The sequence below is a fragment of the Theobroma umbraticum genome, unplaced genomic scaffold (assembly GCF_002168275.2).
Source record: "Theobroma umbraticum cultivar Fairchild unplaced genomic scaffold, ASM216827v3 scaffold_204.0, whole genome shotgun sequence".
In the NCBI taxonomy this organism is placed as follows: domain Eukaryota; kingdom Viridiplantae; phylum Streptophyta; class Magnoliopsida; order Malvales; family Malvaceae; genus Theobroma; species Theobroma umbraticum.
This window is the reverse complement of record NW_018397267.1, coordinates 2395018-2418371: the sequence shown is the minus strand read 5'-3', so window position 1 is coordinate 2418371 and position 23354 is coordinate 2395018. Positions and strand designations below refer to the sequence as shown.

General features: G+C 36.7%; 3 protein-coding genes, 1 long non-coding RNA gene and 1 pseudogene across 5 annotated transcripts; 3 read left to right on the top strand and 2 right to left on the bottom strand.

The window, feature by feature from the left end:
- Positions 1–2868: 2868 nt before the first annotated feature.
- LOC110424628 (uncharacterized protein At4g28440-like) lies at positions 2869–4626 on the bottom strand. Its single transcript, XM_021439234.2, has 2 exons — positions 4213–4626; positions 2869–3450 (listed from the first exon to the last, which is right to left on the bottom strand). The coding sequence occupies exons 1-2, from the start codon at positions 4493–4495 to the stop codon at positions 3260–3262; spliced, it is 474 nt and encodes a 157-aa protein (XP_021294909.1). The 5' UTR covers positions 4496–4626; the 3' UTR covers positions 2869–3259.
- A 1328-nt stretch (positions 4627–5954) lies between these two features.
- On the top strand, positions 5955–10301 carry LOC110424626 (protein DEHYDRATION-INDUCED 19 homolog 4-like). Of its 2 annotated transcripts, XM_021439230.2 has the most exons (5): positions 5956–6498; positions 6610–6749; positions 8713–8790; positions 8927–9210; positions 9893–10301. In XM_021439230.2, the coding sequence occupies exons 1-5, from the start codon at positions 6414–6416 to the stop codon at positions 9999–10001; spliced, it is 696 nt and encodes a 231-aa protein (XP_021294905.1). In that variant the 5' UTR covers positions 5956–6413; the 3' UTR covers positions 10002–10301. The 2 variants fall into 2 exon arrangements, with proteins under 2 accessions (XP_021294907.1, XP_021294905.1); XM_021439232.2 differs by lacking the exon at positions 8713–8790 and having other exon boundaries at positions 5955–6498; positions 8933–9210.
- An 822-nt stretch (positions 10302–11123) lies between these two features.
- Positions 11124–12787, top strand: LOC110424632 (uncharacterized). The gene is made up of 2 exons (XR_002445914.2): positions 11124–12012; positions 12449–12787. It is a non-coding gene; the product is annotated as an uncharacterized LOC110424632 (long non-coding RNA).
- An 831-nt stretch (positions 12788–13618) lies between these two features.
- Positions 13619–16874, top strand: LOC110424612 (pentatricopeptide repeat-containing protein At3g12770 pseudogene; annotated as a pseudogene).
- Positions 16875–17128: 254 nt separating this feature from the next.
- NSL1 (MAC/Perforin domain-containing protein) lies at positions 17129–21709 on the bottom strand. Its single transcript, XM_021439217.2, has 7 exons — positions 21264–21709; positions 20326–20564; positions 19920–20106; positions 19523–19606; positions 19223–19406; positions 18577–18743; positions 17129–17963 (listed from the first exon to the last, which is right to left on the bottom strand). The coding sequence occupies exons 1-7, from the start codon at positions 21531–21533 to the stop codon at positions 17274–17276; spliced, it is 1821 nt and encodes a 606-aa protein (XP_021294892.1). The 5' UTR covers positions 21534–21709; the 3' UTR covers positions 17129–17273.
- Positions 21710–23354: the final 1645 nt, after the last annotated feature.

Here is a 23354-nt window from a genome sequence, read left to right as displayed (position 1 = left end):
TGAGCCATCAGTCTTCTCATTGACTTGTTCTTGCTTAGTGAAAAACTCCTTCTGGAAACGAAGTATTTGTCGTTGTACCATGAATCAAGATGGACCCCAACTGACAGAAGTTATAATGAATTAAAAGTTTATATAGATGGGTCACTAGTTAAGGTAGATAACACCTCACTAACTGATAAACCATAAATAATTAAAGCCATACTAATTATCCCAAAGTGAATAATAATGATTTGTATTATCACAATGTTTGGGTAAGTTAATGCTTATGCAGATAACAATCACTAAGATAACGATTATCTAATTAATACCTAGAGATAAGTACATAGTATTTATATCCCTAATTAAGAAGCATAGTGGTAGCATTAATAGAAGGAGAGCCTTGGATGTGGAAATCCCATTCTCCATTGAAAAGGTGTGACGTACAGTAGCAATGGACTCTTCAAGACTAGCAGTCTTGTTCTCTCTCGTTTTCATACGACTATGTGCTCTCACATATGCTGAGCCGGAGAAGCTGTTTCAAGTCTGTTCGTCCAAAAGCGACTTCTCCCTGAATAGCACCTACGAGAACAACCTTAATGACTTAAATCTCACCACCATTACCTCCAACACCAAAATAGACCATGGTTTTTACAGTGCCTCTTATGGCGCAGACTCTGATAAGGTCAATGCTATAGGTCTGTGTAGAGGAGATCTTGTGGCAGATATTTGCCGTAGTTGCATTAACGATGCCATTAATGACTTCGCAGAACACTGCCAGAAACAAAGCGAGGCCATTGTCTGGTATGATGAGTGTATGCTTAGATACTCAAATCGTTCCATATTTGGTAAAATGGAGGTCGAACCTTTTCGTTCACTCGTCAATGTCAACGTTATCAACAATGTTGCCGACGCAACTCATTTTAATCAGGTCTTGGCAACCTTGTTGGATAGGCTTAAAACTCGAGCGGCCTCCGGCCGTTCCCTTCGCAGGGTTGCAACAGGGAATGCTAATGTTTCCAAGTCGCAGACTATATATGCAATGGTTCAGTGCACCCCTGATTTGTCCCCAGAGGATTGTAACGAGTGCCTGAGAAATGTCACTGAATCACTTCCACGATGTTGTAATGGGAGGAAAGGAGCACGAGTTTTGACTCCAAGTTGTAATATTAGGTATGAAAATCATCTCTTTTATGGCCCTTTGGTTGATATGGCACCCCCAACGCCTTCTCCAGCGCTGTCTCCATCGTCACTACCGGCTGATGCACCAGCATCAAGCACACCACCGGTTGATGCACCAGCATCACCACCGGTCGATGCACCAGCATCACCACCGGTCGATGCACCAGCATCCCCACAGGTCGATGCACCAGCATTCCCACCGGTCTATGCACCAGCATCCCCACCGGTTGACGCACCAGCATCCCCACCGGTTGATGAACCCGTATTACCGCCGTTTGATGAACCAGTATTACCGCCGGAGGATTATGACTCACCACTATTACCACCATATGATGCATCGTCACCACCACCCCCAGAGCCACCAGCGCCTCCTCTGCGGCAACCTGATCATGCGACCGGAAATGGTAAATCATACTTGCTTTAGATTACTTGCTAACGTATCATCCCTTTCATATTTTTAAAAAGTTGAGAATTCATTTAGAAAAATTAATCTAGAAAGATTAATAACATATAGTAACTACTACAAATTATGGATATAATTAATCATTTTATTTTACATGGAAATTTATTAGAATTTGAAGAGAATATCAACTTGTTCACTCACTGTGTGAAGTTATATTTTTGCATATTGTATTCATCTTGTGAATTTGCCACTGGCGGGGATTCAGGCTCCCCTGTTTCTTGACCAACCATCAATCAAATAACCATTTCTGGATTTTGCAGGTGACATGAACAGCAGATTTCAAGCTCTGGGAACAGTGGTTCTGCTAACGATTTTGCAATACTTAGCATTTTGAGGTCTCGTTCATTTAAAGTAGGAAGATCTGATTAGTTTTTGATCTGATTAGCTGTTAGTATGTAGCCCGTATTTTACATTTTTAAGTAAAAGTCTCTTCAGTAGGTACTAGTACCAGTAATTTTTGTGAATGGACTTTTGCGAAATGGGAAATTGCAATGATGCCTAGCATTTTAAGGTCATTGATAGTAAATACTTGAAATTCAAAAGGCATCTCATTATTTATGTTCCTTAATTTCTGAAACAAGCTACATGCAACTCTACCATGAACCACGAAGTAAGTTATATAAACGAGTCATACGTCAAGGTCATGGATGGGTGCGGCCCTCTGATCACTGAAGCCGCTAGCCCGCCATGTTTAACGCAGGCATGCAGCTGATAAAATCAATAAGAAATTTCCCAGCTTTGATTCTGTGATTTATTTGATAAACCAGTGAGGTTCACCCTGCTCAAACTAAAGATTAGAAAAGCAATAATCTATTCAGTCTTTTACCTGCACGAATTGGTTAGATTCAATAACAATAAACACAGCAGTGTTTCCTCAACTAGAAACGCTCCAACCATGCTCAAGTCAAAAGCTATATCTGGCCTTTACGGGTAAGATGGACAACAGATTCCAAATTCTGGTTACAGTGGTTCCATTGATGGAATTTGCAATATTTTCATCTATCAAATCCTCATCAACCCAAGAAGATGTTTGAAGAGAGTGTGGGATGTTTAATTGGTTTCTTGTTAGTTAAAATGATGTGTGCTGTGCCTTACATTTCAAGTGAAACATATAGAAAGCAAAAGGCCACTTTAGATGGCATATATATAGCAATGATCTCTGAGCACATGTCCTGATTGTTCAGCCCTGGTCCATTTCACCATCCAAACAAAACCAAAATGCAAAAGTAAAGTCTAATGTATGGACATTTAGGAATTGAAATACTTGCAAGGCCATCTTTCAACTTTGAAGCAAACATTTTGAAGAACCAACGAGACTTGAGTATTTAAAGCAACAGAGAACTAAAAACTCGATACAGAAGGATTTTTACTATCCACACTTAAAAATCCCAGATGCAATTTGATCACAAGAAACAGTCTTCTTCATACTTAACTACTAAACTAAACTATTAGATGTTAAACGTATAAACCAGAAAGATCAACCATCAGCAAGATTTGTATACCAAGCCCAACACTTTCACAATGAAAATTGTACCGTAATAGCATCTCACCAACATTACAAAGAGTAAACAAGAATCATTAGGCCACTTCATAAGAACCTCCTTCGGTATTTAATCACTGAGGTCCATGCAGTCTCTATCATTCTTCAACTACATTAACCAACTCATACTCGACAAGAGATAGATTGTTATCTTCTTTAACAACAAAGTTAGCAGGATCAGCGACCTCAATGCGGCCCCATTTGTCAACAGCCAGCCTCATAGAACCCTTAAACATATCAATCTTTGCATTGCGAAGAATTACAGTGGCACCTGGCTTCATCAAGTCAACTGCAATATGATTCAAGCATCATCATAATCATCATCCACAGGTCAACCATTCTCCCAACCCACCACCCCCCATGAATATATGATTGGGTGAAGTGTCTTTCTCCAAATAAATTCATTAAGCAAAATGCAAAGGAAAACCCAATACATGCACCCACAACATCTAAATGCAAATACTAAGCAGTTTCAAATGTTTGTCAATGAGTGGCAGATGCTGTGACTTCTGGAAACCCAACAACTAAAATACATTAAAGATTTGAACAGCAATTCAACTAACAATTAGGTTCTTGATTATTTCACCATATAATCTTTGAGGTTTTCAGAATATTTTGAATTGGGAAATAAAAGAAGCTAAAATCAACACAAGGACAAATAGATTCAATCACAATATAATAACAGAATAAGAAATTATTTCACTTTGACAGAGATTTACCCCACCAATCAATAATATATCAAGAAACTTAAGTCATGGAACCAAACTAACATCACAATACTAAATAAACCTTAATGACAGCTAAGATCCTAGATCATATCAAAACCAAACCAGCGATAACAAAACAACGAAATAGAAAGGCTTCCAAAATGCCACTCTATTTCATCTTTAAAACAAGCCAACAAGAAAAAGAAAACCAACGGAAAGATCAAAAGCTCTGGCGTCAAGTTATGAAACGAACTATACCCTTTTGAGAGAAATTAAGATCAAATCAGTAAAACATAAAACTTTTAAGAGAAACAACAAAAAGGGGGGGGGTCTAGAAATTGGACCTTGATCGTTACGAGCAGTGAAGAGTATGGTGCCGGTCTCGTCTCCAACAAGGCACTCAGCGATGCGGGTTTGGCGGAGATGTTGAGAAGCAGCTCGACCCTTTTGAAGGACCATGTTAGACGACAAGACCTTGGCGATTAAGGTGTGGCCGTTGGTCCCTGGCTTTAGCTGATCCACTTTCACAAACACCGGCTTTCTCTTCTCTGTTGTTTTAATTTGTTCTTGTCCTTGCTGCTGCTGCTGTTCTTGTTCTTGTCCTTGCTGCTGTCCTGTCGTCGCCATTGATTTCAATGTTAAAACCTGTCTTCTCTTCTTTGCTCCTCTTCTTCTTCTTGTTTTTCTCCTCTTTACTTCTGTTTCAGAGCTTGTGGGAGACTGAAGAAATGGGGAAGCCCTAGCACAGAAATTGAAGCATACCTATGTTTCTCCTAAACTGAAACCAGTATTACACGGCGTCGTTTTGGTTACTTTATAAATTTTGATGGCATTTTTCCTCTATGAGTTGGTCTTAATTTTGGATAATAAGTACTAATGTCTTTTTGTAATTAAACAATGGGTTTTAATTAATGCTTGTCCTAATCTTTTGATTAAAATACATAAGGCGCCCCTCTTTCTACCACCCAAGGGATGTTCTCCCACTAAAGCTAAAATTGTTTTAAATTATTATGAAAAATATGATGCATGATACTAGTAATTTAAGCATGTAAAATTTTTTTTAAATGTATGGGGTGGATAGAAAGTTTGGAAATTCCTATTTTGGCAAATAAATAGGAGTATAGGTTAATGTGTTGTCTAATGTAATCCACACTCTTTAAAGTGACTAGTTTTGTTAAGAAGTCATTATCAAATATTGATGAAAAATAAATTAATTTTATATGGAACTATGGTAGTTTATCTTCATCAACTCCTTCTCTTTGGAATACAAACATTCAACCACATACCTATTTGCAACCTTTACCAAGCCGTAAATGAAGACTTTCTTTAATTAAAAAAATGATAAATTAGAGGGAATGATATTAAAAGCACTTGTTAGTAGCATATTTTTTAAGATATAATGTTTTAAAAAGTTTTTAAATTATTACAAAATTTAAATATTTTTGTATTTCTCATTAAATTTAATTATATTTTTATATTTTTATTTTAAAATAAATATAATTTTATAATTAATAATTAATTAATTATTATTAATCAAAATATCACTTTTCATATACATGTCATGCTAACACAATGTAATATAAAAAAAATAAGTTTTGATTAAAAAATAATTAATTATAAAAATTTATTTGATAAAAATATAAATATAAATATTTAATTAAACATAATAATTATTTTACAAATTTTATTTTAAATAGGAAAATAAAAGACCCTAAACAACTATCCTTGATCACATAGTAGATTCCTAATTTGACATATTTAGAGTTTTTCTAAAACATTCCAAAATGGGTTTTTTTTCTTGATCAAGGAATTGTTAATTTTTCCTAATTTTATGACTACTACAAAAGGAAGGAGGGGATAAGATAGATGAACATCAATGCATTTATGGAGATTTTATTTGTATTATATGATACTTTAGTAATGATACCTTAATATTTATGAGTAAAGGCCTAAAATTTACAGAATACCGGAAAACACGGGCGGATATATATTGAAAAAGAAAAGGACAGCTAGTTACCATAAAAAAGGAGCAAGAAACTAAGAAAGTATATAAATAGTAAAGCAAAGAAAAGAAAAACAGGAACGTTAGTAAAAAACAAGGAGAAGAACCCGGTATTCGCTCTACGTCACCTCTTGTCTAGTGGTCTTTACCACCACCACCTCATCTCTCTCTTTCTCTCTCTCTCTCTCTCAATTCAATCGTCATTTTCTGAAGCTTCCTCTGATTAAGATATTTTTTTTAATTAAAAGAAATAGTACAATTTTTTAATCATAAAATCATGCACCATCAGTAAACAATAATCTACCTTCTCTCTTTCTCTCTCTATCTTTCTTTCTTTCTTCTCCTTTGAGTTGAAGGTTATTGAGATCAACAAACCCATAGTTCTCTCAAGTATATAAGTCAAAGAAAAAAAAACCCATCCTTAAGCTGATAGTAGATAGATTTTTCTTTGTTTTGAAGTTTTTGTTTTGGTGGTTGGTAATAATAAATAAATATTAGTTTTTGTTAAAATATCCAAGACCAAGCTCTACCTTTGGTCTTTCAATGGATTCCGATTTCTGGACGTCTCGTCTTGCAGCTGCCAAACGCCAATATACGTTGCAGCACCATCAGCAGAGCTCTCATTTGGGTTCGTTTTTTTTTTTTATGTTTGATCGGGGTTTTTATTTTCTTTTTTTCTTATTATGCTGGTTGTCTTTCTGTCTTGAAATATATCTTTCTCTCTCTATATATATAAAAGATCGTTTGAGCATCGATGATTTTGAGGTAGACGACGAGGTACGACCCGATTTCCCATGTCCGTACTGTTACGAGGATTTCGATATTGTGTCCCTCTGTTCGCATCTCGAAGATGAGCATCCCTGCGAGTCAAAGGTTACGGTAAGCAAGTTCCATATTATTATTACCAGTAGCATAAAAAAAAAGGAAAAAAGTTTTTTTTTCTTTTTGGTTTAATAAATAGAGACAGAGAGATCTTTCTGTTTCCAGTTCGGGTTATGTTTGATGTAGTACGAGGTTGTTCTCGTAAGTTTTTGTCTATGGGTTTATTTTTATGGCGAAATTTCTAGTTTTCCTTTTATAGAAGAAGAAAAAGAAAATCTAATTTTGGTTGGATAATTTATTTTTCCTTATTCATCTTTATATTGTTGAAGGAATACTGGAAAAAAGGTCTTAACGTGTCGGTGTTGGCTGAAAAACGAATGAATTTGTGGCTTGGATTGCTATAGGGGCATCTGTTTGCACGTTCAAAAGGAATAATCAAATAACAGTCGCATCCTTTATACTTTCTTTTGCATCTTTGATTCATATGATCAAACTAAGGCTGTAGTAGCAACCGAACCAGTCAATCGAAAATTTCCAATTGATATGAACCTAGAAAAGAGTTGCTATCGTGGGTATTTTCTTGTTAGGCAAGCTGTGCAACCATCTGAGTAGGCTTCATTTTGGGATTTTTTTTTATTTCCTTTTGTGTCTCATTTGGCCATTCTATTGTTTCGCTAAACAAGATTGTAAAGGGATGAGACCACCATTTATCCATTTTTGTTAGATTAAATTATGAAAAGAGGGAGATTGATGCTTCCAGAATATGATGAGAATCTCAGACGCTAGTCTTGGTGCTCATGTTTGAACATGGGGTGTGGGGGATGAGAGAAACCTTTAGAATCTTTGATAGAGTTGTATTTTGTAACGTTTCTACGATGCTGCTGATGATTTTAGGACCGATATTCTTGGCTGTGGTTTGAAGGTTCGGGTATTGTATTGGACACTTGATTTGGAAGAAGAGAAAGTTCAATTGCTTTGATTCTATACACTTACCGTTGGGGTCAAAGGTGCCTGAATTGAAAGATGATTGGGATATAGAGGTCCTCTTTCTCTTTGTTGCTGAATTGGGGGAAAGTAGTAGGTATAGTTTTGGTGCCCATGTACAATGACATCACAGATTCTGATACCAAGTGGACTTGCTTATATCTGTTACTAGACAACCATAGCGACACCTGAGATAGTAAGAAATGAATCTAAAGGTATTCGTTTTAAGTGGAGTGTTAATATAGCATCTGCTATCACACTTTATAGATGAAACTTGAGGTCCTTGTGTAAGATAATCATATAGGTCATTTAGGCAGCAAAACTTATGTTGGAATTTGATAGAGTTTTGATCCAGTTCTTTTCATAATGAATTAAATTATATACAGAGGAGAATTCCCACTGGATATGGAGGAGCTTTAGCAGGATTAGTGATGTTATTTTCATGCAAGGGAAAGAATGCTCCATTCAACAGATACAATTGGAAGTTGCATACATGGAAAGGGACAAGAGTTATGATAGGTAGAGAATGTTATGGGCATTTAGTTTTTGCTATCGGTCATGGTAGAGGAATGAGCATTTGGTATTTTCCATTGATGATAAAGGTGGTTTGGATGTCTAATCATTTCCTAGGTATGAAAGAATAATAAACAAGTCTCACCCTTATTTTTTGGTCCATAGGAGATATTCTTCCTCTTTAGTACAAACCCTCCCTCCTCCCAAATCCCTAGTTAAGACAGAATTTTGAGCTCAGGTCCATGGTACAACCACCAAGAGACTTTACCAACTAAACTAGCGAGCACCTTAGACAAGTCTCATTATATTTCTTAGGTTTTCCCATATTATTCTAACTTTCTAATTGAGAGCTTTTTCACCGTAATACTTATTCTTTGAAAATTATATGGAGGAAAAAAAGTAGTAAACTCTCGTTTATTGTCTATACTTGTTGTACCTAACCTTAGGATTTATGGTGGAAAAAAGTTTCCATTGATGTTTTCATAATGAAAGAGTCTTATATGCATCAACGTTTATGTTGCAGATTTGTCCAGTTTGCTCGGTCAAAGTTGCAAGAGACATGCTAAGTCATATCATGCTGCAACATGGACATTTATTCAAGATATCCTTAATAATGGAACTGTCCATTACCTTGTCTCTCTGACTTGGATAATTATGCATGAAAAGCTTCTTTTGTTGTTCTGTATTTACTGAGAAAAAATGAATTGTTAAGCAAGTTTCCCTTAACAAAAGGTTACTTGCAGAGACGTCGCAGGTCACGTAGAGTTGCAATTCCTAACAGTCAGGCACTGTCTCTCCTGGGACGTGATCTCCGTGAAGCACATCTGCAAGTACTTCTAGGGGGTGGTGGATATAGGTCAAGCAGTGCTAATGTGTCCACTGCAGCTACCGATTCATTCCTTTCATCACTCATTTTGAATTTCCCTGCATCTGAAGCAGATGAAGTTTCAAAATCTGTTGTAACAAGTGCTGAAGACACTGCTGCAAAAAATGTTGCACCAGCACATATGTGGAAATCAAGGTACTGGTTCAGATCTTTTCTACAGTAGAGAAATTCAATAATATTCTAACATTTTCCTAGTCCTTTATCTTTTTGTTAAGATTCATTTAAGTATGCAACTATGATGCAATTCCAATAACCAATCCAAGGGATCCCCTTTTACCAAGTGGAAATAATATCTGATGGAGGTTTGCAAGATCTTTTGCTGCATGAGTTGTGGACAGCCTTTAACATGCGAAAGAACTTAATCATTTTTTCCTTCATCTGCTACGATTTAATTATATTTATGCTGATATCCATTTCAAAATATTCCTCTATCGACTGTCCAAAGTATAGCCTGATGCTTTTTAAAACTCTTCTACAGGCCAAGAAAACTTTATAAACATTTCCGTTTCCCATTTGTCAAAATGGAAATCTTGTGTGAATTCAATTAAACTCATTCTAGAAATTGTTAATCTTGACGTTTTCATCTGACTGTCTAATCGACATTGACAAATCATCGTTTAGAGAGGCTACTTTGTGGTTCAAAGTAAGGGGTTACCTTAGGGTATCATCTATCTAACTATCTCGAGAAACCAATTGGAAACCTTTGATGTTGAGATTCGAAGCATCTCTTATCTTATCATGTCTCAATTATTTAGAGAAACTGTCTGATATAATTGAGATTTAACATCTGTTTTCTTTTACTTTTTCTCTTATGCAGTTTTGATCCTTCTTTGAGTTATGAAGAGCGGGAAAAAAGGATTAGGCAAGCCACAGGAAGAGCTGGTTTCGTCCAAGATCTGCTGTTGTCAACTTTGTTAAATGACTAACAAAAGCAGTAAGTCAAATGAAAAATAATGGAGTTATCAAAATCTCAGTGAGAGGCATTTCTGGGTAGGATTCTAATGATTTTATAATGTTTGACAACCCAATGCAATGCATTCCTAGTCTGAATGTTGAAGCAACCCCTTGATGGCTTCATGATAAGATCCCCATCCTTTTTATAGGTCCTTTTCAACCAGAATTGTGCTATATTCTGGAGAAAAACGATGACGTTTTTGTTTATGGTTAACTTTAATCTATGCATTACTTCTTATCTTACCTTTAATAGATAAAGCTCTTTAATACAAGTTTCAAGCATAGCACCTTTTGTAGCACTTTACTTTGTGGTTGATTCCAGCTGAAGTGGACTGAACACAGAGAAATCCTGCAATTCTTAGTATGTAGGCAGGATTGGGTTTCAAATCCTTTATGCAACCAATTGAACCAAGGGACTTTTCGGTAAGCAAACCGGAACCTTTGTCTTGTAGTTGCATGGCTAAAACATGGGAATTGAAAGAGATTCTTCACCTAGCCTTGCTTGAACTCAGAACATTCATTCACTCACCTTAAACCCTCCTGCAAGACAACTAAATCTTATGCATCTATCAATGGAATTTCATTCGTACTAATCAGTTTCTAGTAATCAAAACATGAGTTTCCACTTTCTACTTCTGATAATCGGTTCACCAACAGAACTTACTCCAAAGCTCCACCCATCTCTAGCTTTGGCAGTCTGTCATCGAACCAGAAACAGAAGGTCAAAAGTGGAAAGCAAGTAGAACGTCAGGGACGAATACTAATACGACGGGCTAGTTTGCTGAGTTGTGAGGTTAGGACGGTGCGACCAAACACAAACTTTTGTGCAAACAAAAAGGTCAGTTTGGTGCATGCGGCGCCGTTACACGTGCGGACAGTTGCCATCGATCTCCCCACTGCGTGATCCACTGCAGTTTGTATGCATGTCCATCTCCCTCCTCCTTATTTGTAATATGACCCAATTTTAATACATCAACTCATGAGTCATGATGTTAATAAAAATTATAAGCCATTGGTTTCAGCTTCTGTTCATAGAGAGAAGAATAATGACTCACGGAGATCATGATCGTAAATCATATTCGAGGGTTGCTTCCTCTTTTGCAAAAAGAAAGTCATCCATATTAAACAAAGATTGAACCAGGTATAACAATCATTAGTCAAAACTGTTAAGAGCATAAACAGAGCCACTTGCAAAACAAAAGCCCCCAAAAGCCAACTAGAACCAGAAGTGCAACACCACGGGTTGGTGGCGGTGGGTCGGTTCTGTGGCTAAAAACTAAACCAAGAATGGCAGTTGGCAGACAGCAAAAATCAACGTCATTGGACCGATGGATAAAGTCGGTTCGCAAACACCAAATACTACTATAATAATATCAGTACCACATTCATCTCCACGCTTTATCTTTGACTTTGCTTTCTTTCCCCTACATCTCAGCTGCACCATTTCTCCATTCCACCCACCAAAAGCAACAGATCTAGCGCTCGCAATTCATTCGGGTGAAAGAATTGCATCAATTGGAAGAGTCGTTTTCAGCTCCCAATCACGCCTCGTGTATTAAAAATGTGAAAGTAATTGGAGGAATCTATTCTCTTGTCCACTTAGGGATATGGATGTGGATGTCAGACACTCGACACCCAAGTCCATTGTATAATTTTAATATAATTTATACAATCATCAGTTAATCGATTATCCAGTCGCTTTAAGAACACGTCCAATCATAAGCAGCGTCTAGCTCCAGGGGTTGCTCCACTTTTTTCTTATATTTGAAAGAGTTGAACAAGGTGAAAAAGGAAGTCTTTCTTTGTATTTCAGTTTTCTTGTGCTCTGTGTTCTTTGGCGTGGGAAGGGACTTTGGGTTCTGGTTGATTCCCAATGATGGTGGAGCTGTTTGTGTTGGGGTGTACGGGAGTTGTGGTCTTCCTTCACGGAGCCAATTTCTTCTTCCATATCCTCTCCCAACACTTCGCCGTTCGTTCTCTCAGGTTCGTTCAAGTTTTAACGGTTTCTATAATTCCCAGCCTCCTTTTCTTTGGTTTCATGATCCAAATTCGATTGGGTTAAGAATGTTTCTGATTAAGTTGATGTTTGTATATCTTGTCAAATAATCCTGAAAGATTATCTTATCATACCATGATCGAACTCTTCATCTGTAGCTTGAGATATATCTAATAAGTCCAAACTCCTCCTGATAAGCTTTGTCTAATCTTTTCCCCTTAATTTTGTTCTCAAACACACTTTCAGCCTCATAAATCTGGACTCTTTTACAGAATTTTTGGATTAAAATTTCTGGGTACAACTTTATCCCAAGCATTATTCTTCAGCTTTAGATTTTGTTCATGCAATTCTGATGGATTAAGACATAAGTAATGTTACTAATTAGTATTAATTCTAATGTTGGCATTTTTGTTTGGTTTCCAGTTTCTTGGGATTCGTTGGGTGGTGAACGGAACAGAAAAACAGAGATGATTAGTTTTCTTCACGCAAGCTGTGTAATGTGGATCATGGCAATTAATGGGAGCTCTGCACATGCCGTGACGCTTTGTAAATACTTACTTATAAGGTAGAAGTAGATTTTAAGCATAAAGTAATGATAATTTTATATTCCTAAAGCAAAGATGCAAGGCTTTACCCAAATTTAGAGCGGAAATCATCTTGTGTTACTCTCTCTACCAAAATTCGGCATCAATGGTATCCTTCAAGTTTCATTGCTGAGCTTATATTGTTCAATATAATTGAGATTTCTATGTTCTTCTAGAATATGATGTTGGTATGTTTTGTAAAGTGGCCAGTCTAGTGGTAGGAAGGTGATAAACTGACAATGATTGAAGCACCAAAAATGTTGCAAATTTTACAAGCAAATGGATTTGGTGATGTTTCAACCCACGTGATGCACCAACTCTCTCATTGTTCTTATTGGGTTTTTGCTTCGGTGGAACAATTTTTTCCATGTAGAGTTGAGCAAGTGAAAATCCAAGTGATGAGCAAAGAGAATTTAGTGCAATGAATCCAAGCATCAAGTAATCACCATCACAATTAGGCATGCTCCCCTCAACTTTATCCATAATGTTTTACTACCTGTTTGTTAACTAAATTGAATGGTTTCATTAAATTAAATGAGGCTTAAATCTGAAGAAAAGTCACCTTTATAATGATCAGTTATTCAACTAAACAATCCATTGAATTTTGATTTTGTTTTTACTTATATGATTTGACGAGTTGATGTAACTATATAATCAAATAGCTTAAAATTTTTAAAACATGTCAACTTGTTAAGACATATGCTGTATGAACGAAAAAGTTAATTGTCATTATTGAAATTTTATTGGAATTTAAATTAAAGTTTAACGATTATTTGAATATAATAAAAAAATAAGATATTTAATTAAATAAATAATAATATAAAGGTTTTTTAAGAATTAATGCCCAAATATTACCACTACAAATCGATTATTTTACATTTATTGAATAACTAAAGCGAAGACTATTATGTTACTACACAAAATTTCAATTACAATTCACAAGTGATTATTAAATTAAGTATATTTAAATATTTATTGTTATTGCATTTCATCCGTTTTTAAGATTTCTTGTAAAGTCCCAAAGAGTCGTGACAAAACGACCAAACATAAAGCATTGTACGTGTTTTGTAACGTCTACACTGTTGCTCGATACCCCCAAAGCAGGTTAGTTTATGAACAAATGGATCATGAAAGTTCGTTACCTCAGTTCCCTCCAATTCCAAAAATCTCTTCACCATCACCAACAACCTTACCCACATTTTAAATCCTTTACTTTCTCTTCTCAACATTTCCGAACCTCAGCTGAGTTAACCCACGGCTCAAAATCCAACCCTTTTTTAAGCTCAACCCAAGAGCCTAATTTCACACCCATCTCTGTTCCCTACTACTCTAAGCTCTTATCAAAATGCAATGCCACCAAGAACCCATCTCCAGGCATGCAAATCCATGCCAATATAATCAAATTTGGGTCGACCAAAGACCCTAAAAGTAGGAATCTTTTGATCAGCTTGTATGCAAAATGTAAACTTTTTGGCTATGCCAGGAAACTGGTTGATGAAAGTCCTGAACCGGACTTGGTTTCTTGGTCTGCTTTGATTTCTGGGTATGCCCAAAATGGGTTTGGTAAAGAAGCAATTTTGGCTTTTTATGAGATGCATTTGTTGGGTGTTAGGTGCAATGACTTCACATTTCCAAGTGTGCTAAAAGCTTGTACTTTTACGAGGGATTTAGACTTAGGGAGACAGATTCATGGGGTTGTTGTAGTTACTGGGTTTGAGTCTGATGAATATGTTGCTAATAGTTTGGTTGTTATGTACGCAAAATGCGGGGAGTTTGGTGATTCGAGGAGTCTCTTTGAGGATATGCCTGAAAGGAGTGTTGTTTCGTGGAATGCATTACTCTCTTGTTATGTACAGAGTGATTACCGTGGAGAGGCAGTGGAGTTATTTCATGAAATGGTTTCGAGTGGAATAAAACCTAATGAATTTAGTTTGTCTAGCATGATAAATGCTTGCACAGGGTTGGAGGATAGTGCTCAAGGAAGGAAAATTCAGGGGTTCTTGATAAAGCTTGGTTATGATTCGGATCCTTTCTCGAAGAATGCACTTGTGGACATGTGTGCAAAGTTAGGAAATCTTGAGGATGCTGTTCTCGTTTTTGAGGAGATTGCAAGACCTGACATTGTTTCTTGGAATGCTGTAATTGCTGGTTGTGTTCTTCATGAAAACCATGATTGGGCTTTAGAACTTTTTGGGCAAATGAGAAGATCTGGAACACATCCAAATATGTTTACCTTGTCGAGTGCTCTAAAAGCCTGCGGTGGGACTGGGCTCAAAAAATTGGGCAGACAGTTGCACTGTAACTTGATAAAGATAAATGTAGGATCAGATCCTTTTGTGGATGTTGGACTTATAGATATGTATTCCAAATGTTATTTGATTGATGACGCGAGAATGGTTTTTAATTTGATGCCAGATAAGGACTTGATTGCCTGGAATGCTGTTATCTCTGGGCATTCTCAAAATGGGGAAGACATGGAAGCTGTATCACTATTTCCTCTGATGTATAAGGAGGGTATAGGATTCAATCAGACAACTTTATCAACAGTCCTCAAATCCATCGCCAGCTTGCAGGCTAACAATGTTTGCAAACAAGTTCATGCACTCTCTGTAAAGTCAGGATTTGAGTCTGACAATTATGTTGTAAATAGCCTTATCGATGCATATGGAAAATGTGCCCTTCTAGAAGATGCAACAAGAATATTCAGAGAGTGCTTGATTGTAGATTTGGTGGCTTTCACATCTATGATCACAGCTTATGCTCAATCTGGACAAGGTGAAGAAGCTCTTAAGCTGTATTTAGAAATGCTAGATACAGGGATAGAGCCGGATCCATTTGTTTGTAGTTCACTCCTGAATGCATGTGCAAATCTATCAGCATATGAACAGGGGAAACAAGTACATGTTCACATCTTGAAGTTTGGATTTATGTCTGATATCTTTGCTGGAAATTCTCTCGTCAATATGTATGCCAAATGTGGAAGCATAGATGATGCAGACGGTGTGTTCTCTAAGATTCCTGAGAGAGGAATAGTCTCATGGTCCTCAATGATTGGAGGACTTGCTCAACATGGACATGGGAAAGAAGCCCTGCAGCTATTCAATCAGATGCTTAAATATGGTGTTTCTCCCAATCAGATAACTTTGGTCAGTGTCCTTTGTGCTTGTAATCATGCAGGCTTGATTACTGAAGCCAAACGATACTTTGGATCAATGAGAGAGTTGTTTGGATTTGAACCTATGCAAGAGCATTATGCTTGCATGATTGACCTCCTTGGCCGAGCAGGGAGATTAGATGAGGCAATGGAACTAGTAAATACAATGCCTTTTCAGGCGGATGCCTCAGTTTGGGGTGCACTTCTTGGTGCTGCTAGAATCCATAAGAATGTTGAGCTTGGCCAACTTGCCGCAGAGATGCTTTTTACTCTTGAACCAGAGAAATCCGGTACCCATGTTCTTCTTGCTAACATTTATGCATCAGTTGGCATGTGGGAGAATGTAGCAAAGGTGAGAAGACTCATGAAAGACTGCAACGTGAAGAAAGAGCCTGGGATAAGTTGGATTGAGGTCAAAGACAAGATACACACTTTCATAGTGGGGGACAGAAGCCATGCTAGAAGTGAGGAAATCTATGCAAAGCTTGATGAGCTAAGTGAGCCTTTGAACAAAGCTGGTTATGCTCCCATGGTAGAGTTTGATCTTCATGATGTGGAACGTGGTGAAAAGGAGGAACTTTTATACCACCACAGTGAAAAACTTGCAGTAGCCTTTGGATTGATTGCCACGCCACCTGGAGCTCCAATTAGAGTGAAAAAGAACCTCAGAGTCTGCGTTGATTGCCATACCGCATTCAAGTTCATTAGTAAAATTGCCTCCAGGGAAATTATCGTGAGAGACATCAACAGATACCACCATTTTAAAGATGGTTCATGTTCTTGTGGGGATTACTGGTGATAATTTAGGGAGAAACGCAACTCATACAAGACATTATGTACACTTCCCCAACAACCATACCATACCGCTACAATATCAAGCCAGTCCAAAGCCTATCATAAACCTTTCTTTTCTTAACTTCAACAATATTCTTGTCCCTTTGTGCTTCTTTTTTTTTTTTTTTTGTATCACGTCAGGCATGTTGGCTTAAATCCATTCTTTTCTGATAAATGAAAGTTGTTTAATTTGATTCCATCACGCTATGTTAGATTGCCCTTCAAATTGGTTGCTTATCTCATGCCTATCCAGTTATGTTAAAAGGGCTCTCTTACGCATTTATGAAAGGAAACTATTCTCCATTCATAGACAAAACAAGATATGATTAAAGGTGATATTTGCGCGGTTCACACTAGTAATTGTGGCAGTCAAACATCTCGCATTCAGTTAGAATTGGCTTGGGAGTATATGTGCTGACAGTCTTCCATCATACCGATGAGCTAGCAAGCAAAGCACCCACTGTTAATTTCCCTGGCAAAAGTAAGACGGGGGACGGCTGATGTACTGAAGGATTCAATACTAACAAGAGAAAAGGTGGAAGGAAGCCTTTGGTTCCCTACAAACACAATTGAGAAGAATGGCCTCGTGCCATCTATTCGAGGTAATTTCCAATAAATGGTGTACATGATCAGATTTACAGCAGTAAAAATAATGTGTATTCCTCATCTGATTTTCTCACATCAGCATCATGCTTTCTTCTGACATTATTGTTAACAATGAGTACTTAGCTTTGATTGAGATTCTGCCACCTTCTACAGAAAGTTTGGCTCCAGTAACCACCCAATATCCAGGTAGGTCCTCAGGCCCCCTAACCATCTCCTTTGTATCTACGAAGTTTGCCATTTTTGGTGCTTTAGTTGGTGAAGGTGGACCTCCTGGAAAAACTGCTGAATTTAAATCCACTTTGACTGGCTTCTCAGGAGGATTCAGTCCTGAACTGAACCTTGTGCTAATCAACATTGAGAAGACTCCTGATTTCCGTGACAATGTTGAGGGTCCATCCCATTCTGATCTACGGATCCTAGTGAAGGCCACCATAGAGAATCCAAGCCTCAGGAACAGAACTTTCTTCATCCCAACAGCCTTCACCTCAAACCAAGCCTTGGTCACAATGGAAGCAGTATCATCAAAGCGGGATCCTTTGTGTTCTACAGGAGCAGTGCATACATGTGAGAATATGCTCCACTTGACAGGTTCAAGATACCCACGTTCTGGCTCCTCACTAGGCTCATAACTGTGATCATCTAAGAGCTGGAGGATTGTAGGAAGACTCGAGAGATGCTGTAGATGGATTGCCAGATGATCACTCTTCTTACCCTCCAAATACAAGCGGATTCCTGTCACAGGTCGATTTCCAGTATCAACCTGCAATTGGTGGATTTGAGAACAGGTTGGAATTAGGAACTTGGTCAAATGAGAATGGTAATCACATGGATGAGTTCTAGTGGAACAAGTTCAACACTATACAGTAAATTCAAGATACATTTTAATATTTTTCATCATGACAATATTTCCTAAAATAAGATGTGAAGATAGTGCCACATTGTTTTCTGAGGGATTAACTTTTATTTTGACATCCTAATTTGCGCCCCATTTTAATGTTACAGTTGGTATATAAGGACACCATTCTATTCATATTACCAGTTCTCAAAGCAAGACTTTATCAGCATGTACGATAGCTTAGGCTACAGATTGAATAAAATGAGAAGTTAATTAACAATCTAATATCAATAGTGCATGTAGAAATGTAAAGATTTTTATTCATAGCTAAGCAAACAGAGTAACTTCAGTTTGCCATGGAGTGAGTGTGGATTTGACAAGAAATATAAATAGATGCACTCATCAAGCCGTAGACACTATCATTTTAAGTATCAATTATCAAGGCACTTTGCCTAAACCCTAAGCAGCAAGCAATCATTAATAACTGAAATTGTAAAAATAAGTGGCACAAGTATTATTGTGCGCTGCAATACATTACCCGCGAGGTATTAACATAAAGCTTAGGCCCCATAAATGTGAACTGAAGTGATGGGGATCCTTGTTTTCTGCGCTTGAGACTGAGAGGCAGATCACCGAATACAGGAGCCCATTGTCGAAACAATTGAAATTCTAGAAATACATGGAGTTCCTCTATTGGTGGTTTATCTGCATGATATTACTCATTGTTAGAGGCCAAAGTCAGAGCTCACATATGCGGCAAAGAAGGATATGGTAAATGGTTTACACACTTTACAATGATCTTTCAGATACACATACATTCGCTCAAATGAAACATCCCAGCAACCAGATTTAATGTTATAATGTGTTTGATCATTTGCCATGTCTTGCAGATTTTCTAGGAGTATAAATAATCCTATCTCCCACAACAGTCATAGGAAGTAAACATGCCAAAGTATGAATAAATGGTAGTTCAACATTAATAATTACATTACATATAAATTGTGAATGAGCTAATTAATGATTCAACAGATGGGAAAATCTGGTTTATAAAAACCGAGTCATATTCAAGGATTTGGATTTGCTTTAATAGGAGCTATTTTCATTGCAATCACCCTTATATAATACACACCTAGACATTTAGCCATGAAAGACCAAACTGACAGTATAACAATATGCACACTCACATCGTAGGTACAAGTTCACTGCATGGCTTAAAAATCCATTGCCCCGAGCACCACCTAATAGGGAAGTAATCGGCACAAAGGACATTGATATAACATTTGGTGACTGTGATATAGTTGAAAGCCACTGGCTATGGCTTTGACCAAAATCAATGCCTCCCCTTCGAATATAAATGTTCAAAATATCCTGCAAAAACGAAAAGTACAACAATCAAACGAAAGAGTCACCTCTACTGAAAGCAGGTTGCTTCTTAGTGGGTGCAGTTCTGAAACAGCTGCTAAAATAGACATCAAGAAACTTACATTATTCTTTGAGCAAGTAACAACAGGTGGCCTAATTGGTGCAGCAAGCACCCCTTCCTGGTCCCAGGGCATATAATGTTCTTCCTGAAGCAATATATAGAAACAAGGTTGGAAATGTGTATTTCCCAAGCATTGCTGACAATACTCTATCATGAACTCATATATAGATAAGGTTAAACGATACTAATTACTTTGAATTGCAATCCTTCTATCATCTATATCACATTATCACTACTTTCCTTACTTCTTGGCTCTTGCCAAGGTAATCCTAAAGATACACTGCCAAGTGAACATTCTGCAATTTATCTAAAAACTGTAGCTTTGCCTACCCTAGAACGCAAAAAGAACAGACCAACATGCATGTGCACTTCAACTATATTTTTCATACTAAATGTACCTTTGGTTTTCCTGAATATTCAGGAATGTTTACACCTTCTGAAAACCTCTCATCAGCTAATTGCTTTAAATTTTTCTGTACTTCATTGGGCGGAAGATTTGAATTTTGCAATTGCTTTACGTGTATAACATCTTTACCTCCCATTTTAACCCCAACAACAATGTGCGTACCATATTTTTCAATAAACCTGAAAAAACAAAATTGATTTAGCACTGATTTAGTTAATAAAATCAATTCTAAGACAAACAATTAACCCCAATGGGATCACTAAACTTGTAAGTAATACTTTTTCACATGTTAAAATTAGAATAAAATGGAGTGCAATTTCATTGAAAAGTAAGAAACCATAAATTCAAACAAGTCTTTTAACTCCAAAACAAGCCCTACTTCTGTATACAGAACTTACTCAGCAAGGGCAGCAGGGTCCCATGTAGTTGGCACCTCTCGTTTCACACGCTCAGACAAAGTTAAGTGAGTTCTTTCCAACTCAACATTGTACAGTGTTATGAACCAACCATCCAAAGCAAGAGTTTTTGTAGAGGTGGCATCCTTCTGCCAGGAGCCCTTGAACTCAAACATGGCATTGAATAAGCCCACAGGAATCTTGCCAGATAATGATAAATCCTGGTTAAACCTTTCCGACATCTAGCACAAAATGACCACAAGTTAAATTCACAGAAAACAACAAATCCATCAAGCAAAGACTAAAGAAAACACTCAGTCCCGGTGCTTATTCAGTTTTGTTTTTCTGTTTCTATTCTTGAAGCACACGCTTAGCATTTTGTTAATTTTTTATACTAGTAAAAGCAGTGAGTGAACAAGATAAATCGCAAAACGACTTCCAAAGAACAAAAATGGGCGAGAACCAGCAAAAACAGAACAGAGAAAAGATATACAAAAAAGAGCTCTCTTGAAAACTGTTTCATAAGACAGCAAATGATACCTTTCTAAAATTAATTATAAAAAAATTAAGAAGAAAAAAAAGGACTTTTGCAACTTGGAACTTGGCAAGATTTTCTTTGCCAATCTGCATTCTCTGCACAAGCCGGTTCTGTGTTCTCATAAAAAGATATTGAAGCATAATCAAAATTTGCCAAAATCCCATCTATTTCAATTCCATTTGAAGTCACCAGGGTCATATGATGCAACCAAAGTCATTTACAGATTCTTCACCAAACAAAATACAAACCCAAAGAGGTAAAAGGTAGAACTTCCCAGTAAGTCTCAAATATAGTTCTTTCCCTCTTTAGAAAGAGAAGAGGGGGAGGGAGGTACTCGTAGCGTTTTTTAAACCAATTCCAAACATGGAAACTAAACACAAATAAAACATAAACAAAAACTTACCTGATTGAAAGAAAGAACATCAGAGCGAAACCTGGTACGCTCGCCTTTATCACATTTAATCGAATTGGGCACACTTTTAACAACAACCCCACCAGGAAAAACCACGTCCCGACTCCCTGCCGAGTCAACCTCGATCAATCTCGACCCCGAATGGCCCGGCCTGCAAGCCGATAGCCTGATATCGTTGGACAAGTCGTACCCGAACCCGATCACCGAAACCGCCTTTTCCGCCGCCGATTGCGGGTCCATTTTATAGGGGTAGGCAGCCATCGGTTCCTGGTCAGACGATGGCTGGAGTTTCGTGACGTTTTACTGAAACTGAGTTCGGATTGTGGGGCGTTAGTCCACTGCTGAGGAAGGAGACGACCCATTGAAGAGGTCTTCGGTCCGAGTAATTCTTTGAATTTTTTAATTTGAAAAAAAAAAATTAGTTGCATAATTAATTTGGAAAGGCCCAAAAAAAAAAAAGAACCATTTTATGTGTCTGATAGGTAACTCACCGAAAGTGACATCGGAGACTCTGACATTTGAATTCAGACAAATTGCTAGTGTAAACATGGCAACTCAACAGGCGGCTGGCGTCTGTCCGAATCTTCCTATATGTCTGCCACGTGGAGACGTGTTTGGAATAGTTCGGCTTTCACCCCTTCGATATTTTTGCTCTGTTTGACAATATTTTTGTTTCCAAGTACTGTTTTGTAATTTGCCGAATTTAAATCACAGAACAAATATCATACGACTAATTTTTTGTCTTTGTAATTTCTATATTAATAAAATATAAAAAAAATACAAACACGGAAAAGTCAAACTTAGAGTGAAGTCAAAGAATCGGAGCAATTTCGGCACCGTGGTGAGTCACGACGATGCGTCCGATGGCGCTTTCAATTTGAGTGTAGTTTACAACAAAGAGCGTTTCTGACACTCTTTCAATTTCAATTATAATAATTTGAAAGACTCTATTCATCAAGGCTTTCTGTCTTCAGCTTTCTTCGCTTCCTCTGTTTTACCAAAGCTCAGTATTTGGCTTTGTTTTATGTTGACTTGTTCGTATATTTCATAATATCAGTGTGCAGATGGCCCATCCTGGTCTAAAACAACTCGCTCATTATCTAAAGCAAATTTGACACTTTTCCATTTTACATTGGATTAGGTTTTTGGATTACAGTTTCCGCTGGCGCATGGCCAGAGATTTTGAGTTACCAACCCTGCGTAATCTAGTTCAATGATTTGACTAGTGTTCCGTTTATATATGATTTTATATTTAATTAAATTTTTATAATTTTATTTTATATTAAATAAATTTTTATAATTAATTATTATATATTAAAATATAATTTATTAATTTATATTTACGTTCACATAACTTTTAAAAATAAAAATATTATACAGTCATGTTATCATGTAGTATTATAATATTACATCATCATCATCATTATAACATGTCACATGATATAAAATAATAAATAATATTTTAATTAATAATAATTATTAATTAATTAATTATAAAAAATTATTTCGTTTATAAATATAGAAAAGATTTGATTAAACGTAATAAAAAATAAAATTTTATTTGAATTTTGAAAATAATTTTAAATATTTTTAAGGTATTATTTCTAAACAAATTTAAAAATTGATGCCTTTAATAAAGAAAGACAAATAATTGTACAATTTTATTTTGAAGAATTTTTTAATTTTACCTTTGATAATATATGAATATTATATATTTATAATAGATAATGAATCAAATATAATCCGGTTTATATATGGCGTTATGTTGTGCTTAAACTTTATGCCCAAGAATTGGGCTTGGGTTTTGAAAAACGAGCTTGAAGAAACCCAAAAGGGTGGAGCTATAACAAACTAACAAGTACATCCGTTCAAAGTTTTAAAGCCAATTCATGACAGGGCCGAGAATGAGCTCACCAGAAGCTTTTGGTCCACAAACTGGACCTTACTTATCTTAGCCCAATTGCTTTAATGAACTCCCTCGCTCTTTATTGTTATTGGCTTGTACGACAAGGATCAAACTGTTGATGCTGATGGTTTTAGTCTTTGGCCAGTTATCTCCCCATTATTTTTGACTTGTTGAAG

Bases quoted from the DNA above. Each gene is read 5' to 3' on its own strand.
- LOC110424628 (XM_021439234.2), bottom strand. From the start codon at position 4,495: ATGGCGACGACAGGACAGCAGCAAGGACAAGAACAAGAACAGCAGCAG. The intron at 3,451-4,212 runs GTCCAATTTCTA...ATCATATTGCAG, and splicing joins CACTGCTCGTAACGATCAAG to TTGACTTGATGAAGCCAGGT.
- LOC110424626 (XM_021439230.2), top strand. From the start codon at position 6,414: ATGGATTCCGATTTCTGGACGTCTCGTCTTGCAGCTGCCAAACGCCAA. The intron at 6,750-8,712 runs GTAAGCAAGTTC...TTTATGTTGCAG, and splicing joins CCTGCGAGTCAAAGGTTACG to ATTTGTCCAGTTTGCTCGGT. The intron at 8,791-8,926 runs ATATCCTTAATA...ACAAAAGGTTAC, and splicing joins AACATGGACATTTATTCAAG to TTGCAGAGACGTCGCAGGTC.
- NSL1 (XM_021439217.2), bottom strand. From the start codon at position 21,533: ATGGCTGCCTACCCCTATAAAATGGACCCGCAATCGGCGGCGGAAAAG. The intron at 19,607-19,919 runs GTACATTTAGTA...ATATTGCTTCAG, and splicing joins AATATTCAGGAAAACCAAAG to GAAGAACATTATATGCCCTG. The intron at 17,964-18,576 runs GTAATGTATTGC...CACCAATTGCAG, and splicing joins TTTATGTTAATACCTCGCGG to GTTGATACTGGAAATCGACC.